The sequence below is a fragment of the Tyto alba genome, unplaced genomic scaffold (genome assembly GCF_018691265.1).
Source record: "Tyto alba isolate M040663 unplaced genomic scaffold, T.alba_DEE_v4.0 Super-Scaffold_21, whole genome shotgun sequence".
NCBI lineage: Eukaryota > Metazoa > Chordata > Aves > Strigiformes > Tytonidae > Tyto > Tyto alba.
Genome location: NW_024881295.1, coordinates 5,740,846 through 5,762,939, shown reverse-complemented (window position 1 = coordinate 5,762,939; position 22,094 = coordinate 5,740,846). Strand labels below are relative to the sequence as shown.

Here is a 22,094-nt window from a genome sequence, read left to right as displayed (position 1 = left end):
AAAAAATCTTAATGACATATTGGTATTCTATGCACGCTTGAATCTATTTGAGCTTGACGTCAATTCAACCAACAATCTGATCTTCACTCTTCACAGAAATGAGGTAGGAAAAACAGATTTTGTTTTATCATCAGGACCTTGCTGCATGTTTGAGTAATGTCACATCTGATGCATCTGATGTCCATTTATATGGAGGAAATCAAGCATGACTTTAGATAGTTTTAAACTTGAGATGGTAGACCTGTGAGTCTTATCTCTGGAGCACGAATGTGAAGGTTGCAAACCCTTTATGTCCTAGTGCTGATTAAGCAAAATCTGGCTCCTGTTGTTAAAGGGGTCAGCAGTGGCTAATTTAAAGATGGGCTTCAGATTTCATTGTTCTGTTACCTAGAACTGTGGTATTTCTTTGCATCTTAAGTTGAGCCTTGCCTGCTAGAGTTTGACATGTTATGGCTCATGTTATGGATCAAGTATGATGAAATGTATTTTCTGGTCTAATATAAAGTCAGTGTGAAAGTCATATGTGTAAGTGTAAAGTGTTTTTGGCTGAGTTCCTAGTTACCAAGTTCTTGAGAGGTTTGTTGAATTTAAAATTTCCCATTAGAAAACCATTTGGTGCTAGGATGTTGGTTTATTCTTGCCAAGCAGCTGAAGGCTTTCTTTCAGCTAGATTCTAATCTCAGTTTGAGTTTCCAGCACTGGAATTATTATTTTGTTTATTGGAGCATGTTGTTTCAACTCAGAGTAAATGCCTGTATCTTACTTACATTTACTGGATTTCTGTGGGAGTTTTACTGCTGGAAGGATGATGAATAACTGTGGGATGCGCATGATCTCCCCAGCCTATATGAAAGTTCCATGGTCCTGTCAAAAGATGATACTGATTAATCTAATAGAGATGTTGTCTAATGTGTAGAGCTGCTTTCAGCTCTCATCGGAGACTAAGGAGGTGTGGCTGCTTGACTTCAGGCAATGCAAGTGCCTGATTTCCAGGTCCAGCCTGTTAATACATTTACTGGATTCTTCACAGGGGATTCAGGCTGCACATACACATGTATTTGTTGGCCATGCAGAACATGTATCTCTCTCCCCAGCTGCTTATTTCTTCTCCCTCTATTAAGCCAGCACAAATATTTGTAAGGCTTTGCAGTGAACTGGATCAGGGAAACGATTTGATCGAAAAGTACTGTTTTTTAATTTGTAATCATTGCCTCAAAGATCAGTCATGGCTCTGGAAATCTATTGAGTTCCACTCAACTCGAACATGTAAGTAAGGTTCTTGACATTAGGTGAGATGAATACCCCTGTTATGTGTGTTTGCTGAAAATTAATTTCAGCTTTGTAATTTTTTCCCCCCATTCGTAATTTCATCTGTTGTGTGAAAGTGAGAGGGTATGATATTTGGGATAAATAGTTTAATTACCTCCTGAATAGTTTTGTCCTGTCCTGTTTTTAGTTGCTTCTTAAATAGTAATCTTGGCAAAAAAAACCAGTTTTTAGAACTATTTAGAATATAATGAATGTGTTCCATAATTGAAAAAAAGCATTGGAGGAAAAAGTGACTATATAATCATGAAGGTATAGAAGGCAGACGAATAGTTTTAAAGCAGAAATGTTGCATTTAAAAGGGGAATGAGTGGCCCTGTTCAGAGACCTTTATCTTTCTTTAACGTATTCTAGGCAATGAGACTCCCCTTCAGAGAGTCAGGAACCATGAAGTAGCTTCTACCCTGTGCCACTGAATCTTGGAAAGAAGCTACAGGGAGGTGCCAGGAGGGATTGGAGCTGGCTCAGTAACTGCAAAGCAGTTGAATAGTGACTGTTAGTGATTATGTCATTGTTCTCTGTATTTTTTCAGTTTGTGCTTTCCCCGGCTTCCTTGACTGATTAGTTGCTTTTTTGCTGTCTTTTTTCTGTCTGTTTCTGTGTATGGTTTGCCCAAACTTTCATAGTTGAGCAGTGTTAAGCAATCATTTCAATAAGTATTTTGTGCTTATTGGTCTTTGTAGGTTGTGACATTGGTGGAAATGCTAAATTTTTAACTGCGTCTTTGTATATACTGCAGTTATAAGCAATTCAAGGTTTTCTTTCATAAGGAGATATGGTAGCATTTTGTCTAGCAATCCAAGATGACTTTGTATGTCTTGCCTTTAACTGAGTGTTTTTATAGTCATACAGATTGAGGTTTTAGATTTTTGCTTGGGAGGGACATAAATGTTAAACAGATGTTCCTAGAGCCTTAAACTTCTATTAATGCAGATTCTGCATTAGGACTGCTTTGCACTTGAATAGAATATAAGGAATCTTTCATGTTTAGTGTGGCTATCTCCTCTTTGACAACCCTTGCTTTTCTCTACAGAATGTATATCCTGATGTTATGTTTTACTGTTGGTAATACTGTTCTTGCCACATGACAGGTGTTGCTTATGTTAGTATCTCCTTACATATGTTCTTACTTTTAAAAGTGGTTTGCACCAGGAAAAGTGTGGATTTGTAACACTGATTTACAAATTATATTTTATAATTTTATTAAGTCATTTCCTTACTGTTTCAAAGTAAAAATAACCGAACAACTAACAGAACAGTGACATTCTAAGAACTGAGATTTTTGTTAAACTGGGAGAACCTGCATGCCAAATATCACGTCTAATGCATGATACAAGAGTTTCTGACAACACCATTATATCTTTCTATATATCTGAAAAACATCTGTTCTGCGTAGGCCTCAAAATAAACTTAACTTTAAAATCTCAACGCTTTGCCTAAATAAGCCACGTTGGCCATATTACATTTTCTTTGACTCATGGTCGGCGAATAGGAGCTGGTGCTGCAACATAGAAGAATCATGTATGTTCCTGACAGTCTGACAAAGTACATCTAGTTGAGGCCTACTTCTGCTTAGTGTTGCGTACGAAGTCAGTTGCTCATGTGGTACTGTTCGTGCCTGCCCTGTCATTAATCAGCACTGCTCTTGTGTGCATCTTCTTACTGCTGACATATTCATACAGCATGTTAATTCATCTGGTTTAGTCCCGTCTCTAAAAGTACTTGCATATGGTGTTTTCTAATTACTTGTATGGAAAAGTTGATAAAAATTGCTTATTTTCAATAAGAAAATCTTGCCTTTCCTCTCTCTTTTTGGACCATGTCTTTTAAAATCCAACAGGACAGAAAATCCTGGGACCAAAGAAATGCTGCTTCCTGGCTCAGTAAGTTCTGCTTGGGTTTGGCTGAGTAATTTAAAAAAAATATTCCCATATTGATTTTACCACTTTTAATATCAATCAGCAAAATATTTGCAGTGTTTCAAAGCTTTATCAACTCTTTCCTTGTGAGATTAGAAGTGTGTTATTTCTGCATCTTCTGATGCAATTAGAGAAATGTGTTCAGGGGAGAAAAGCAAAAATCATCATGGTCCCCACTTTCTGAAGCCAGTAGACTTGCCTCGGTGGCCTGCGTTCTTCCTTTGAGAAACTTTCTAGTGTTCTTCCAACTGTGCAAGTACTTACAGATCAGAGAACAAGGATTGTCTTTTCTCCCTTTTTGCTTAGGCAAAGAATATTCTTCCTTTTTGATCAACCAATAAATTAATAGCTTTTTTCCTGCTGCAGACTAATACAGACCGGGTTGTCTTACAAGCTGTGTAATTCCAATTCTGTTTAATGGAATGCCCGATTATAAGGGGATTGACTTGGGGAAAGAACAACATTGTGCAGTATATATATACATTCTGCCATAGCGCCTAAAAAAATAAAGTAACATAATCAAGGTTGAATAGAATTTTTCATTACCTAACTTTTAAAGAGCCGAACTTTGCAATTTTAGTATCATTTTCAAAACTAGGGTATATGAATTTTGATTTGTTTTAAAGGCAAGGATGCTTATAAGTTGCGTATGATATATTGAAATACAACTGTGTAGAGGGAAAAAATACAAAGTTTTTCTGTTTTTTTTTGGGAAGGGGTAGAGCTGGCACTCAATCAAGAGGTGGCTCATGAAAATTTTTTCATTCATGCATAGTAAATGCTCTTTGTCTTAAGTTCTTAATACTTTGTAAAATATAAAATAAGCTTAAAGTATGAAAACTGTATCAAATGTGACAGGATAGAGGAGAAAACATGCATCCTTTTCCAGATAAGAGACTGGATTTCATATTTTAGGTGTCAAATTTTATTTTCAGTTATTTTCAGTTGGGTTTATGTGTTGAATCAGGATATTGGAAATATCCTGTAGCTTGTGTGTTTCAGGCTCTTCATATTCACCTGGGTTTTCTAAAAGTGTCTACACTCAGTAGTTTTAAATGTTCTGTGTTCAGCCACACCATTTTCTGAGTGACCTAGAGGTAATGATTGTTTCAACTTCAACCTTGATATTTGCAAGCAAGCCCTTTACACAATCAATTTGTTTATACAGTAAATCCAGACTTTGGTACTGCTTCTCAGAGACCTTTGCATCTCACAGACCTGTTTCCTTACAGGGATTATCCCTAATGTGGCAAGTATTAAGTGTGGAAGGGCCAGGGGTTTAGTCTCCCACCATCCCTTTCCAAAAATGAAGCAAATAACTGATCGCTGCATAATTAGGTATTTTTCTTTGATAATCTGACTGCAATTTCTTTAAAGCTTGTTTCAAGTTTATAGGTAAGTTACTTATTGTGTACTTGCAATGTGGTGGTGGGAAAAGAGGACTTGTGAAAATAGACATATTTCAGAGATAATAGGCTGTGAGAGAGCACAAGTAAAACCGGTTTATCCTTAAAACTATAATTACATGAAATTGTGTTCTTATTTTTCTATGTCATATTCTCTTGTTTACAGTTTACTTTGTGTGTGTTCATATGTGGGTGTAGGAAAGGGGGTATGGAGAGTAAAATATTGTATGGAAAACTGAGAAAATCCTCTGCAAATGTGTTTGTGGCACAGAATTTTTCTTAAGTCTTCCAAGTAGGAAGAAATACTGACTTATACAGCTGCTTGAGTGGAGTCATCATGCTGCAGCTACCACATCTACTGTTGTAACATGTACAGCTATTTTTGTAAAGCAAAATACTATCTGTGAATATTACTTAAATGAACTTCATACCCATTAACTGTTTTACTTTAGAAGCTTTGTTTTCATACAAGCAAGGATCAATGCATAGTAAGTGAAACCTGCCAGTGGAAGCATATACATGTGTAAACATGCACAAAATACAGAGAAGACAGAAGGCAAACAGTTTATGGCATGAATATTAGACATTTTACTTCTAAGTTTTCTGTGCTTACGAAAAAAAAAAAAAAAACAACAACTTCTTCAGTAATGAAAAGATTAGTATATTTTGACAGTCTTCAGAAATGGTTATGTAATGGTTATGCTTGCTAAGGTAGCTAGTTAATCAGTGACAAGAACCATAATGATTAAGCAGCTGTAATTTACTAACAGTGTTTGAAAGTACAAAAGGGTATGTAATTTAATACTGAAAACAATAAGGACTTCATTTATGTTTCACTAGCTGTTAGGTTGTTCTTACATAAATTCAGCTAAAAAGACTGATGAATTTTAAATATTTATTGTAAATGTGGACAAGTATGGTGCAATTTGGGCAGCAGCAGGCATGCTGCTGAAAGAGCTGTTGCCATGTTCAGAGTTCAGCTATCAAGCCTTTGCTTTCCTGTCAGAAAATGCCTATTTTATTTCAAGGTAGACTTCAGTGTTCACTTAATCTTTTAAAATATACTTGTGCTGGACAAAAAAGTGGTAATTGGCGAGATGTACGTGATTTGGTAGGGAATTTGAAGTAATGCTGGCTACAAGGAGCCTAGTACCTCCTAGAACCTCTCCAGATATCCTGGGGCAGAGTACTCGTGCAGCATATCTACAGAGGAATATAATGTTTCTGTGCTGTGAACAACTGGTTTAGCCTGGGAGAACATAACAAAGAGCACACGGGAGGAGCAGTGCTGGTCGTATGCTCTGCCATTGCTTTCTTCCTTTTTTGCTGATGGTTCCTTGGGGAGGCAAATTTGGTAGTCTTCTCTGGATTGCTAGAGAACAGTTGTTAACTATTCTCAACTATTGTTACAAAAACAACATATGTCAAGGTTTCTTTAGACTTTTTCCCTCACCACAAAATAGCCATGTCACATGGATAGCAATTTAACTTTGTTTTCAGGAAAAAAATACATAAATGTGATTTCTCACTTCTCAGCTGGAGTATATTATCTTCCAGTTATGTCAGGTGCATCATGTAATGTTTTGGACTCTGTTAGATAACGAACAGCAAATAGTAGTTAGTTCCAGGTGTTATTGAGCTGGTTCATGCTGCCTCAGCAGAGAAATTGTACAAAGCTATTCAAGATTGAAAGTATTGTCTGAACATAACAGATGAGGTTGACCAGAAATGTTTGCAGTTGATTCTTTGTTTTTCATACATTGTGAAAGTAATGTTTTGTAAGGCACTCTGCATCTGCAAAATTACTCTGCATCTTGAGTCTTCATGAGATTGGAAGCATTGTTCCGAATACATGCAGATGGTTTAGCAATAAAATCTTTGTCAGATAATCTACAATAATCTGTGCTATTTTCCTTTCGTGTGTGACCGTACATTCCTAAAGCATTAGGCTAATTATTTTTTTTTTTAGCAGTCTTATTTAGAGTCCTCATTCATATAATTGCTGATTATTTTTTTCTTCAATAACTATGGTCATGTATGGTACAGTCATTTTAATTTTTATTTTATGTCTTCTGACAGGTTTATGGGTGTCAAATGTAGCTATTTCTTAATAGGTTACAAGCCAGTAGGATTTATAAGAGAAATGAAGGTGGATCTTGGAGACAGGGCAACTGTTGAGCTGTAAAATAAAGTGACAATTGGAATTTATTTTACTAAATAATTTCACATTATGGAAATTCTGTAGGGAATAAAACTGATAGCAATTACAATTCAGTCCTCTGTGGGTAAGAAGTTATTTTGTTTCAGTTTACCAGTATAATGTTCTGTTACATTGTAAAATAATTAGGCATCACACTCAGTATTGCTTGGATGCTCTTAAAAAGCAGCACCAGCCTTTCAACTGATCCCTTCAGAAAGAAATTGAGATGTGCATGAAAACTCTTATAGTGCTTATAAGTATGCTATTACAGTGCTGGCAATCTGGCACAATGTCCTAATGAGTATTTAATATATCAACTTGGATAACTTAACTTGACAGTTATTTTTAAATACAGCCAAGCTGTGCATAGTGATAGACTAGCAATGTGACATGTCCAAGTAAAATCAACAGTAACATATCTGCTGTCTGTAACTGGTGCTAGAAATCATGGATGAATTCACATTCTTAGTCTCCAAGATATTCTTACTTGCCTCACCATGTGATACAGAACATATTTTCCTTTTCTAGGTGAAATTATCCTGTTTCAGAGAAATTGGGCAAATGGATCTTTACTAAGGGTCCTTGGTAGTATGGGATGGCAAGTGTAATAGTAACAGCATCTGGGTTTTTTTCCTACTGAAGAAGGGACAGTGGAATTCTACCTCATTTGATTTATAAAATCAGATGTTTAGAGATATGATACTTATAATTTGTGATTCCTTTTAGTCTTCAACCTTCAGAACTGACTATTGTATTTGGCTTGGTTTATACAATCAAAATACAATGAACGTTCTGAAAACTTCATCTCAGTTATGCTGGGCAGATCCTGAAATCTTCAGTGCTTACTTTCATAAAGAACTTCATTTTAGCCTGTGAACTGAGTAAAATGAGTGGAAGCTCTGGATTTTGCTGTGTGATTTTGCTATTCCTTTAGTTTTAGCCTTCCAGGTATATGGTAGGCTATTACACTGGGGAAAAAAAAAAAATCTGTATCTTTGCTCTACAATGATATTTGGGTTAGAAAGAGAGTCTGACTAGACACTGTTTGAATAAACTCTCTTTTTAGCCTCAACATTGTTTCTTTCAAAAACAGGTACAATGATGCATAGAACTGTAACAAGTTGCCCAAGGATATATAAAACATATTGGTTTGTTCTAAGTATCAAAGTTTATGATTACACTACAATTTCAATCTCCCCTTGTACCTGAGGGGTTAACATTTTTCTGTCTATTCACTTGGCTAAAAATGCATAATGGGTACATAGGATGTACCACTGCAGCCATTTGGTATCACAATTTAAAAATTTGGGTACTCTGAAAATGAAATAAAAGTTTTGCCAAGTCTAATTATATATTTTAAATAATACTGACTGGCTGGAAGGATGCAAGTTGTGGAATAGAAAGCCTTATGTAATACAGTTTTATTTTTTTTAAATGTTTGTTTTTCTTTGGTCATGTAATGAACACATTGGAAAATGCTGTAGGAGTGATATATATGCACCATTGGTTTTCCATGAAATAGCAGAAAAAAGTAGGAGTTTGCACTAATAAATGCACCTGAAAATCAAATCATTTAAAAACTGTGCACATTGGAGGTTGTTACAAGCATAACTTTTAGTCTTCTTTAGTGTAAGTCATTCTGCCCTCAGTTACATCTATGTAAATACCTTGCAAAGTTATGCAAATATAATTGAAGGCAGACTTTTGCCATCAGCCTGAATATAAGAAGCTTGATTGTCGATAACTTGCTTCCAAACATTTTGAGGGTTTTTTTATATAACTGAATACAAGTGATGGCTGTCTTTTGTCATTAATATGTAAAGCAGTAGTCAGCACTTCGTATTACTTTTAACTGGACCCTTATGGTCAGTTACATAGACAAAAGAATACATTTTTATTCCTCCGGGATAAATGTCTGATTTTCATAGGATGAATCTGTCACACATTACCAAAGAAAAGGATTGATTTCTTAATATAAAATGTCTAGTGTCATAGGAATCAAACTAGTTGGCATTTGCAACTTTAAATAACATCAAGGAAGAGTTTGTTGGGTTTTTTTTATCTTAACATAGCACGTTTATTGTAAAATCAGCATTTGTATGTCCCCATATAGCCATTTATTGGCCGTTTCAGGCTTCACAATAAACTGCAGTGAACACGTGCCCGGTGTGGAGGCCAGTGTTGCGCAGTAACCACAGTAACAGTAAGAGCTTCTCTGACTGCCCCTGCATATTCATTGCGTGGACGAGGCTGCGGCAGTATGTGTTTGTACGCCTACTGAGTAGAACGCAGGTATTAGTTACTTGGTGTAAAAGATGAGTTTCTTTTAGCAGAAGTATGTCTATGCAGCAGTAGTAATGTTCAGCAGTACATTTACTAATTCTTTATCCAGCAAGTCAGTAGAAGAATAATTAAAAGTTGCAACATTTTCTTAGGAATCTGTGCTGTTACTGTAAGTTGATGACACTGGTGGCTAGTTTTGAAGACAACTTTAAAAACTTCACTGCAGGACATAAAACTAACTCTAGGAATTACAGATATATCAGATTGTACATGCTGGAGCAGTCTTGCTGAAGGTGTTCTTTGACCAAAGTAGGTCAAAAAGTATTAGTTTGACCCACTTCTACAAAGATTTAGTATGAGACGGTATTTTGTTCTCTTCAGTGTTGTAAGACCTCTTGAACAAATTTAAAAGCCAATGAGAACACAAGACCAAATCACACTTATCTAACACTGTTAGATAAGGTGAGCAAAGAGTGCTCAAACATAATATGTATGCATATTTGATATTTGTTATTTTTCTATAAATTTTGGTGAGAAGTACATAATGCCTGCTACAGAAGCGCAGTACATAACTTTTATCAGCAAAGGAGAGAAAACAACTGTCTACATAGAGATCTTGTCATAACTTTAACTCATATTGAAGTATTGCATAAAGCTTTTGGAGCAACAGAATGTTGTAAAATATTTCACCATTGGATTCGAATTCATGTATTCAGTGTGCTGTAACTGATTCGAATATTAACAAAAAAAAATCTGATATTGTAAATACAGGATTTTTTTTTAATTATTCTTTCACCAGTGTAAAGAAGCTTAAGTGACTGCTCTACTTGATCAAAATGGTGGACACTGAAAACCAGCTCTATCCCCTTACTCCCTTGGAGGAGGATGATATAGGCAGCCCTTTATCTGGAGAGTTCCTACAAGATATGGAGAACATTCAAGACATCTCTCAGTCTCTAGGTGATGATAGCTCTGGAGCTTTAAGTTTAACAGAGTTCCAGTCATTGGGAAATGGTCCAGGATCTGATGGGTCAGTTATAACAGGTAAGAGAGTTTTGGTTGACCATAAAACTTTCTTTTATAAATACATAGTGATAGAAATTTAAAACTTTTTAAATGCAATAATTGTTGTTTATGACTAAGTGATACTAGAAATACATAAGCTGGTTATAACATTGTCTTAAAATATTTAAGGCTAAAGTTATTAGACAAATGTCACCAAAAAATGACTGTAATGTAAAGTTGCTGTTTAAAATTATCATTAGTATCAACACCTTTTTGAAAATAACTTTTAAAAATCACTATTACTAGCAAAGATGTTACTATGCATTGTAGTCATATAGGAAGGCACCATATTGCACTAAAGGAATTCCCCATTTTTTTTAGATTTTCTTCAAGTCACATATATTTGAAAAGTATTGTGAAACGTTTGCCAAAAATTTGTAATCTAACCCTTAAAAGCTCACCTAGAATTCCAGTATATTTTAGTGCACTGATGTTTTGAACATGCTGTTTTCTCCTCCTTCTCAAGAGTAGTGTTGTTCAGCTAATGATTTCTACCCTGGTTAAAGTAACAGTCTCAGAGTGCTTTAGTCAAAAGATCTTTGTGAGAGTCTTGCTTTGGGACACCAAAACGGAAATAATTGAAGTGGTATGGGACACTGCATTAATGTCAGTAAGGTATTCCTTTTGACACTGTGGTTTTACAAATCTTTTAGCAGCTAGAGCCATTTTAAGCAGTTAATGATTAACTTTCTGATTGTTTTACATTATGTTTTGTTTTGGCATTTTCTTACGTTCAATCAATTCTCAGGCTGTGATCGCTATTATACCTTACAAAAACTGCACAAGTACAACTGAGGTGTGCCTCTGTGCTAAAGTGGTTGAAATTAATAGTGTTAGTTTTGAAGGGAGGAGGCAGACCTGCCTCTTGGCACTATTGCCCAAAGGAATGTTTGTAAAATATGATTTGGGTCCCTTTTGGTTGCAGACCTTCACATTAGAGGGATGCCTTCTATGGGAAAAGTTATCATGCTGGGTTTATAACGTAGTACTTCTGAGGCATTAATTTTTTAAATTGTCTGTGTGAGTACAAATGCTACAATGATCAGCTTCTACTGTCACCATCTGAGTATTCAGTGTTCATTGCAAAAACATTCTAGTTTTGCTGTTAGAGAGGATGAAAAATAGAGACTTTTAAGGCTCAAATTCCATAGAGCAAGTAAAAAAGAAATGAGAATCACACTTTTAAAAAAATCCTGGGTTTTAGGCTGTTCTTGATGACTCTGATGCCTGTGGGCTTGGCAGTGCTGGCAATGCAGACTGAGTTCTATGCCAAGGTTTTTTCCAATGTAATACTTGCTGACCTACATTCATGAGTGTTTCTTAATCTTTCTGTTAAAATAACACACCCATTAATTTGCTAAAGTCTTGTGGTGCAAGTTGCAAGATGGAAGATAAAAGAAATTCTGGCCTCAGAAAGTATTTTCCTCAAATAAGGTGGAAATACTAATTGAAATAATTACAATTGGAATGTGTTAGTTAGCTAGTAGTAAAATGTCTGGAGAGTTTATTTCATTGTACAACAATTCAAAAATGCTTTTCCCATTATAATCAAAAGGTGAAATATCTGAACAAGGCTTCTGTTGCTGGATTATTTTAGGAGCAGACAGTTGTGTTACCTTCCTTTTAATCTGTTTGGCCTTTCTACTGATGTGCAGGAGAATGCTTTCACTTGGGGAAAATTCTTTAGAAAGAAAAGTTGTCTAACTGCTTTTTAGGCCCCAGATTAGATCATCGTATAAAACTATGAGTAGCTCTTCAAAAGTCAAGGGGACTTTAAGTGTATCTTAAGTGTAACGCAGCATGAGCTAGGAATATGTCTCTTGTACCACAGCAATAGATCTGATGCTCAACACTACGGCACAAGAGATGGGAGATCTAATGGCAAGATGAGCTGTTAGTAACCTTTCTGGAAAGAGCAAGTGACAGGTTGCACGGATATTGTGATACAAACTTGGAAGTCACGAGGGGTTCTATTTCATTGTGTTGGGGTTTTTTATTTTTATATTTTGAACTGTTTGTCTTAAGCAGTAGGTATATGTTGAATAATGCTTTTCAGTTTCAAATTTATGCTATTTGTGAAGATGGTATATGTGCATTTTTATGGCTAAGAAAATTTCCTTGATTTAAGACAAATATTAATTCAGTACTTTGTAGTTACTTATTTTATGTTGTGGGATAAAAAAATTTCATGTTCACATCAAATTGAGAAGCATTTGAAAAAATCAAAGTAAAAAGTGGAACATGGGAAAATCAAAAAAAAGCTTCATTTTTCTCTTATTTTGTGGTGCACATTTCTTGAATCTTCAAGAACCATTATCACCCTTCCAGTTCTTGTTATCAAGGTTACTTTGGTGAGGCTTTTTGTTTGTTGACATTGTATGTCTCATCAAAATTAGCAGGGTACACCCTGGTTGTTGTGTGTGTTTGCAGTGTTAATATAAATATTAATTACTTTTCAAACACTTATGGCCAAATTATTAGTTCACTTAATGACTATTGACTCATGATTATGTTTTAGAATAAGCTCATTTTTGTGTGGATTTAGTATAGAAATGGTATCGATCTTGATAGTATAGTATTTTTGAAGTGTTCCTTTTTCTTTTAGACACCCTTTCACCAGCATCCAGTCCTTCATCCATTAATTTTGCCACAGCTCCAGGTAGCATAGATGAATCACCCAGTGGAGCATTAAACATTGAATGTAGAATTTGTGGGGATAAAGCCTCAGGCTACCATTACGGAGTACATGCTTGTGAAGGTTGTAAGGTACAGTCGAAATTTTCTTTTTAAGAACCTAAATCATGTTGCTTTATTTACAGGGTTATATGAAGATAAACATTTTTTACAGAAGTGTTTAATTAATATAATTCTAGCCATTACAAATATTTAAATAATAAACATATCTGTGATCTTTTTTCTGAAATAAATTGTTCAGATACCATAACTCAATACCAGACCTTCATCAAGCAGGGGCAATTCACAATAATAATTTTAATGCTGCTTTTCTGGATATAGTTAGTTAAACACTAAACCAACTTAAAACACTAAACTGTGACTAAAAGTCAAAGCCTTCTTGCTCCACTAGTGTTTTATTTGTGTTAGGAGTATGGCTGTGAGAAGCATGTGAGTTTGCTACATTTCCATTCTAACAGTAACAAATCTCATCTCCACCACATTCTGCCTGAATCACTTAGTGTTGTACCTCTTGTAGGTTTGGGGCCAGTGCATATCTCTGGGGAAAATTAGTGTTATCATTAACGTATAATTTTGGGGATGATACGGCCTATGAATTATAAGATTCTTCTCTTTTTCCTTCTAATGTTCTAATTTTCCATTTTTTTCTAAATTAATGTAAGGTGAGAGAAATAACTGTATATGTATACATGTTTCTTTCATGCACAATGTCAGAATACATTTGAATTATATTCAAATATAAATCTTACAGAATAATGCTAGAATATCTATTGGAGATGGGGAGCCTGTTCATAGTTGTGGCCCACAGTCTAAATGACATATTGTTCTGTCATGTAAAGCAAAATGTTGCAATGTCTCTAAATTTGCTAACCCTATGAATTTGTAGTATGAGACTAACCTTACATTGCAGTATCAAGACATCATGGTAAGATCTGTTGAGATATAGGTTCTTCTGTAATGCTTATTTTTGTGTCCTTGGCTTTTTCTATACACTGTGCTATATTGTCATACCCTTTACGTTTGCTAGATGAAGAAAAGATGTGTTAAATCTGTGTGTTTGTGTGACTTACACATATGAAAGACTGATTATTTCTGAGAGAGGAATCTTAGAGAATGTGTACAAAAGCAGTATTTGAACTGTTTTTTGCTTAATTCTTAAGAGCACATCTGCTTGGGTACTCTGGGCTCTTGGTCTTCTCCCAAGGAAGCGGGCTGAGAGCTCCTCCCTGCTTCCGCATCTTCCATTCTATACATGCCTTCATACACAGCATTTCACTGCATAGATTCTTACCTTTGTACAGGTTATACTTTGTGTATTGTTTAGCTAGAGGCATCGATAAACAATAAAAGAAAAAAAAAATTACCTGTGTGATTGAAGTTTAGTAGTCAACATTCTTTAACATTACATATTGTTTTCTCAAACTTTTTATAGGGTTTTTTTAGAAGAACGATTCGTTTAAAACTCATCTATGATAAATGCGATCGCAACTGCAAAATTCAGAAAAAAAATCGTAATAAGTGCCAATACTGTCGTTTTCAAAAGTGCCTTTCAGTTGGAATGTCACATAATGGTAGGTAAGAGTGCCCTTAATAATTTGTTTGTTCCTACCGAGTCTGCTTCTGGACGCAGGCACTTGGATAGTGTTTTTACTTATACATATGAGTTGAACCTCAGATTTTGATGGCATAGATCATTGGAGGGGACACCAGTTTCCCTAATGAGTAGTTAATGTAATTGATACACAGCTGCCAAATGTACTGTTATGAGCTTTGCACAATTGTGCTGGATGTCTGTTTGTCTATATGAACGTTCATTTAGTTGCTTTCTTCACCCAGAACTTTGGCACCATTACTCCCATTGAAATAAATTTCAATACTGGAAGAATTCTGATCAAGGGCATTGTAGAGGAGGAGAAGAACAACTAGGTCATTGTAGGAGGGAATGACGTAGGATAGAAATCTGTAGGAAACCAGACTTCATTATTTTTCAGGTTACAGTGCAACAGCTCTTGGGCAGATGGTTCAGGGAGCGTTGGGGGAGGGTGAAGATCTGTGCTGACTGTGGAACAGGAATCTGGTGGGTTTTGTTAAATGGAATGGTAAAAATGCAGAACATTTAGATATTCAGTTTAAAACGTACGTTATCGTTTGTGTTAATGATTTACAATAAGGCTGGTAAGACTGTGGTTTACAGGCCAGTTTCAACCCACGAGGCAGTTTTATGCACAGTATGTAGCTTGCTAAGCAACTTTGGTAAAGAGGGAGAGGCCAAGCCATGAGAAAGCACATTTTGGTTGGCCAGATGCAGTAGTTTTCTTTCCCTACGTAGCTCTGATAGTGTCAAGGCTGAACTTGGGAGCAGGTACAGTTTAGGAGTAGATGAAAAGCAGGTGAAAATGCTGGGCTAGGTGAAGAGCTATACGTTAGGAGACAATCTTCCTAAGGAAACAATGCAGTCAAGACAGCTGGGGTAGGGACATGGCTGGGGAAGCTGTCTATGATGTTGTAACCTAGAGTCCTAGCAAGAGACATTGGGAGAGTTGACTTTCTGGTTCTGGGGAAGTCTGGCTCCCTTTTGGTGAGCCTTGACTGAGATTAAGGTCCTTTGGGAGAGGGTTGATAGTCTTCTCAAGACTGGTGATAACCTTCCTGAAGCAGCCAACTTTGGAAGAGTGTGCCAGCCAACAAAGTAATGTCTCAGAGGCAGGAGCTGAGCAGGGGGCTGTGCTGGCTGGCAGAAATTAACATTCTGTTGAAGCTGTTTCATCCTACTAAAACACTCTGGGCACCTATGCTCCAGCTGAAGGGAGTAGGAGGAGTTTTACTGCAGCAAAACCCTGGGGGGCAGTGGGGGAAGGAGATGACTGCTAACTTGCAGGCAATACTTCTCAGGAAAAGAGCTAGAACTAGATTTATAGCTTGAAAACTGTACATTTCAGTTTAGAGCAGATATTCTTCCACTTTTCCAATAAACCCACGGACAGATTCTGAACAGGCCTTCCATGTTGGACTTCCATTGAAGTCCGAAACTGTATTTCAGATCATACCTTGAGACACCTCCTTATGTCATGAGAAAATTCCTTGTGCCTGTTGGAAGGCTAATTCTTCACATGCTCTGAATTGCTAAGACTAAGCAGTGAGGTTCTGTCCTCTTGCTGGTTAGATGCTGAAATGCAGGAAGGGCTATATAAGCCATCTCAAACCCTTGCACACCATTAGAGGGTAACGCCCCTTTTAAAATGGAGCTGGGTTAGTTTTAAACTGAAACTGAAGGATGTGGACACACCTAATATATTGCTTAATGGCGAGACCACTTGCCCAAGAACTGGGACACCTCCATGCCCAACGGTGTTTCAAAAGTCACATCTCCTCTATCCAATGACTATATTGGATATTTAAACTCTATTCTCATCTTCTCCAGTCTTGAAGGGCTAATTTACTGAAAAAAGAAGCATAAAATGCTGCATCTAGGAGGAGGTTTTTGTGAAGTGTAACCTTTGAGCATAAATACGGGTCTCTGGTCTGTTTTATTCTCTCTAGACAGTACAGATATGTTGAACTGAATATTCAGTGCATAAAGAACTGAATACCCCAGCAGGTTCAGAATCACCAATGGGATTTGGGCCCAGCTCCGTTGTAGCGTTCCTGGTGGAGCAGCTCCCCAGGCCGCTCTCTAGCTGGCATGTGTGCTCTCTGCCAAGCTCCTGACATAAGTTAACTCAGTTTTTTAGAATTCCCAAGGTTGACTTTTAACATTGGGAGTTGTAGAACACAACAAGAAGAAACCAAAATACAACTGCTTAGGTAATGTATAAGGAAAGAGGCATGTGTTCTAGCTCATTGCAGATACCAGTTTGTGCTTTCAGCATATTGTTTAATTAGCCACTGACTGTGTTGGAAAAGATGAGGTTTTTTTTTCCTCATGGATTTATCGTAATAGAGATACTACCTCTACCTCTGTTTTTCTAGTCTTACTGCTCTAGTCAGCAACTGTAAAAGGCATAGGTTTTTTTCTATAACTTACGTTTGTTTTACAATTATGTCTTCCCATCAGCAATACGTTTTGGACGAATGCCAAGGTCTGAGAAGGCCAAGTTGAAAGCAGAAATTCTAACAGGTGAAAATTATGTAGAAGATTCAGAAACGGCAGATCTTAAATCACTTGCCAAAAGAATTCATGATGCTTACCTGAAGAACTTCAATATGAACAAGGTTAAAGCCAGAATCATCCTTGCAGGGAAAACTAATAACAATCCAGTAAGTACTTTTGCTGTAACTTTGAAGTAAAGCTGGCAAGTACATAAGGTGTTTATAATAATTTGTTAAAATCTTAAGCAAATCTTTTAGAAAATAAATATGATAATACAGACATGAAATATGCAAAAAGAATACCTGTAGTAAATATGCTTGCTTTTAGTCACTGTCAAAATAAGAGGAAGCTTTAGTAAAATCAGGTGATTAACTTATGAACAGAAGCTCATATCTTTAACTTACAGCAGACACATAAGTGAAAGAAAATTAGTTCTGAATATATATATAAAAAAAACAACCCTGACATCTGAATGTGAATACCTCTTGGTATGGGTGGGGGAAATGGTTCAAAATTAATTTCCTATTATAACAGTGAAAAAAAAATTATAATGTTTTTCTGCCACAAATGCCAGGATAAATACCATTATCTTTTAGGCTGTGCAGGAGCTCTGTGTGACTTCTGTTTTAATCACAACAATGTTAATGGCAGGAGGGGAAAGAAAACTTGAGTTTGTAATTCTTTCTTTACTCTTCTAGCCATTTCCTCACCTGACCTTCCTGACCTTTACTGTATGGTTACTTTGAAAGGGAGAAGTAAGCAAGATTGTGAAGACACATATGCTGTAGAGGTTATTTTTCTTTCAGGATAATTTAGCCAAGGTCTACGTAATGCTATCAATTGCTTTTGTTTTGTAGCACAAGATTGTATAACCATTTTAAGGGCTGACTTGCTTCATTTTATGCATAATTTTAAAAATTCTGTTGTGCTTTATGTTAATTATATGTAGAAGATAAGTTTCGTATTTTACCAACAATTTTAATTTCAGTAAAAATTTGCAGGGAAGAGGTTTTTATATATACCATAATAAAAAACATGTAACTGTGAGGCTGAGTGTTATAAAAATTATAAGCAAGCCGTCTTCTAAATTATGGAATTTGGCATATTACAATCTAGTCTAGTCAAGCACACAGGCTTCTACATTAAAAGAGAGACACATGAAAAACCCCAGTCTTTTTCACTGAGTTAGAGATGCTCAAAATTAAGCACAGGCTTAAACTCTTTTGGGGGTACAAGGTGACATAAGCCTATAGCAAATACCATGCTCTAACACCGTGCCAAGTGGGTATCTGCATAAAGTCCTTTTCAAGCTTCTTACCGCATGCCAGAACCATAAGTTATGATATGTTTCATACATGCAGGGATTCTAGATCACTGCATCTTAATTTTTGTGTTTGCATTTATGCGATCAAGGCTCTTCCATTATAGTCACCTGACTGACTAGCTAATAGTGGCTGGCATGTGTCTTGGTGAATTTACAAGAAAAAATTAATGAGGAATCAGACCCAGTATATCAGAAACAGGCTGCTTTCCTCATTCTTCCTTATGCAGTCAAGAGGAGAGGTTTTTTAAGCTATTTCATCATCTCTTGGGAAAACAAGCATTTGAATTTTCTTTTGACTTTTTAACAGAAAAATAAATTTAAAAAGAAAGAGGGGTTTGTTGTTGATAATTAGTAATCCACCTGCTTCTGAACAGTGCATTAACAGTTGATTTTAGTGAATCCTAATTCTTGGCACCACTATAATTCATATCAGAATAAACTAATATTTTTCATGATGACGACAAAGTATAATTTTTAAATTCAGCTCCCAAGTCCTTGACCATACCTATTTTCTGCATAGTGAATTGATGATAAATTCCAAAAAGATTTACAAGAAAATCTACATCTTTTAAAAGGTTTAGAAATGTGGTGGGTTTATTGCTTTGCCACTTTCTGCTCATATCCATATGCATATAGAAACTGCATAACTCTTAACTACTGAAGCGAGATGTGGACAACTGTAGGAAACTAGCACATTTGACAGTTTTCTAAGTGAAATAAGTGAATTTGATGAGTTTCTAACAGAATACCAAGTGTTCCTCATGGTATTTGATCTGAGATGAGCAAAACAGCCCAGGGAAGGTGCATTGCTTTGTGTTTATGGAACTAGATTTATGTTCAAGGTCAATGTCTGTGACTTTGTTAGGCTGGGAAGCATTGGTTTTCATTGTTTTTCTTCAGTGAATTGTCCTCTGTTTTGATTACTGCTATTCAGATATGTATCAAAATATTTTTGAGTTCTGATTGTTCTTAAAGTCTGAATGCTTTTTTTTAATATGATATTTTAAGAGACTGGATCATCAGTTTCCACATACCTTTTTAAATTAAGGGGGTTATAGAAAAGACCATGATCAAGAGTGAAATTTTGTGTTGTCTGAAATTCTAGTGGGATTCTGGGTTTAGAGATGACTTAGCTCTAACTGTAGCTAGAAAGATGAGCTGAATTTCTGTGGAAGATCAGCTGGGACATGTTCTATGAAAACCTGATAATAAAACATAAGAGTAGTACAGGGCTCACGTTCTTGTGCAAATATTCTGTCCTATATTTAAATGACTGTCTGTATTCCCCCTAGGATACCTCAGGAAAGCATCATGATGTTCATCAAGTGTAGTTAGTTTAGGAATCGATAGGAGTGTAGGCAGAATAACCTGGACTTCTGGAGAAGGTAATACAAGTTTTTTGTGAACCTTCTGAGATAGGTGTATGCATACTAAGCACAGTACTTCCAGATCTTCACTATAACTACAACAAAAACTAGATTAAAGATATGTCATACATATTTACCTTTTACTACTTGCATTGTTGTTTGCAGAGCAGACTTGTTCTTCGATACTGCAGTCTGTAGTTCTGCAATACATGGTTTCTCTTTACGCAGAAATATGAAAGAACTCATGGTTTATTGATAGTTGAAGACTGATTAGCATGAAAGTTTATCAAAATTCCTATTCTTTAGGAAACCAATGATTAATAATCATTACTTTGTAACTGAATTAGTATTTTTTTTCTTTACAGCCATTTGTTATACATGATATGGATACCTTGTGCATGGCAGAGAAGACCCTGGTGGCAAAATTGGTAGCCAATGGAATTCAGAACAAGGAAGCAGAAGTTCGAATCTTCCACTGCTGCCAGTGTACGTCTGTAGAGACTGTCACAGAACTTACTGAATTCGCCAAATCTATCCCTGGCTTCTCCAACCTTGACTTGAATGATCAAGTGACACTGTTAAAATACGGAGTTTATGAAGCCATATTTGCCATGTTAGCATCTGTGATGAACAAGGACGGGATGCTGGTAGCCTATGGAAATGGTTTTATAACCCGGGAGTTCCTGAAAAGCCTGAGAAAGCCATTCTGTGATATAATGGAGCCAAAATTTGATTTTGCAATGAAATTCAATGCACTGGAATTGGATGATAGCGATATATCCCTTTTTGTTGCTGCCATCATTTGTTGTGGAGGTAAGCATTACATACTTGTTCTCTAAGGTTGTACATTTAAAAATGTTCTTTATGTGAAACAATAATTTTAATAGAAAAGCTTATATATTTCTTGAACATTCAATTCTACCACTAAAAATGTTATTTTCCCTTTTAGCATGTTTCATGGAAGATACTGTGTAACTGTTAACAGCCTTGATCCTGTATTTTGCTTTGCAGAATTGTAGATGTGCTTGGAATTACTGTTTAGCCTCAGTTAGAGAGGGGTCTACTCTCTGTTCTTAAGAGTGGGATGTGAAGAGTGTTGGTGGTTTTTTGTTTGGGGTTTGGAGGAGGATTTTGTAATTTTAAGTCTGGGTTGGCAAGTATTTGTATTCACCAAATGGGTAGAAAAATAGTATGTAATGAGACTGGAGGCAGGTGCAGATTATAGCTTTGCTCATCTTTGACACTTGCTGATTACATCATCTAATGAATTCTGCACTGATGCACATCCTGTGTTCTGATTTTAATATCACAGGCTGTTTTTAATAAAAACAGCTCACTTCACTAATTCTCAAAAATCAGCTGAATGTATTTTTAAAAATTATTTCATAATACCTAAGGATATGGGGTTTGGGTTTGGTTTCTATATTGATACCAAACTTGAGGAACTCTTTAGAGATAGCCACATGCTTTTTTTTTCTGTCCTTACTGTTTGAATTCCGTTATCAGGACATACAGAATATAGAACTGGATTCCTAGGCTAGATACTTCACCTGGTTTGGGGAGTGAGAGTGTGGTGTGGGTTTTCTTCTTTTGTAGCATAGGTTATATTTAGTAGTATGTAATATCTCCTCAAATAACTGTGGGCATTGACAAAACTTTGGACAAAGGGATAAGGAAAACTTCTCTTTTCCTTCTTTTTTTTTTTTTTTTTTGGTTAAAGATTCATTTTGAACCTCATTGCCCACGGTGTATAATGTAAATATACACTGTGGCCTACAGTATAGAATCTATAAAGTAGTCTACTTTCAAGAATAATTATAACATTATGACATGTATTCTTTTGTTTGTTTTGACAACAGATCGTCCTGGTCTTGTAAATGTAGGACACATAGAAAAAATGCAGGAGAGCATAGTGCATGTACTGAAACTTCACTTGCAAACCAACCATCCTGATGACATCTTCCTCTTCCCAAAACTTCTCCAAAAAATGGCTGACCTCCGACAACTTGTCACAGAGCATGCTCAACTTGTTCAGATAATTAAGAAGACTGAATCTGATGCACATTTACACCCTTTACTACAGGAAATCTACAGGGATATGTATTAAGGATTTTTAGTATTTTTTTCCACAATATTTAAAGACAAGAGCAATACTAATAACAGATGGGAGCAAAACTACTTGCAGAGTTATCTGCTGTTCACTCAGCCCAGAGCATGAAAAATCTAAAAGCTGGGTAACTGGAGTGTTACACTGCTTTTGATTTGGGATATTTTGTCATCTTTTGAAAAAGTTCTGCAGAAAAATACTGATCATAGTGTTTATGAAGTGTCTTACAATGGTTCCTTTATTTGGAAATTTGAAGATTGGTAAGGAATACATATTTGTATAATAAATCAGAATGTTAAGTAACAGAAATGAA

The 22,094-nt window shown here is 36.0% G+C and overlaps 1 protein-coding gene across 5 annotated transcripts in view; it reads left to right on the top strand.

Moving 5' to 3' along the window:
• Positions 1–22,094, top strand: part of PPARA (peroxisome proliferator activated receptor alpha) — a 36,605-nt gene extending 14,511 nt beyond the window's left edge. For all 5 annotated transcript variants that reach the window (XM_032986396.2, XM_042795479.1, XM_032986394.2 and 2 more), the window contains 6 exons: positions 9,934–10,178; positions 12,805–12,965; positions 14,326–14,464; positions 16,948–17,150; positions 20,040–20,487; positions 21,534–22,094. In XM_032986396.2, coding sequence (XP_032842287.1) covers positions 9,971–10,178; positions 12,805–12,965; positions 14,326–14,464; positions 16,948–17,150; positions 20,040–20,487; positions 21,534–21,781 — 1,407 coding nt within the window. In that variant the 5' untranslated portion in view covers positions 9,934–9,970 and the 3' untranslated portion in view covers positions 21,782–22,094. The remainder of the gene's footprint in view (positions 1–9,933; positions 10,179–12,804; positions 12,966–14,325; positions 14,465–16,947; positions 17,151–20,039; positions 20,488–21,533) is intronic.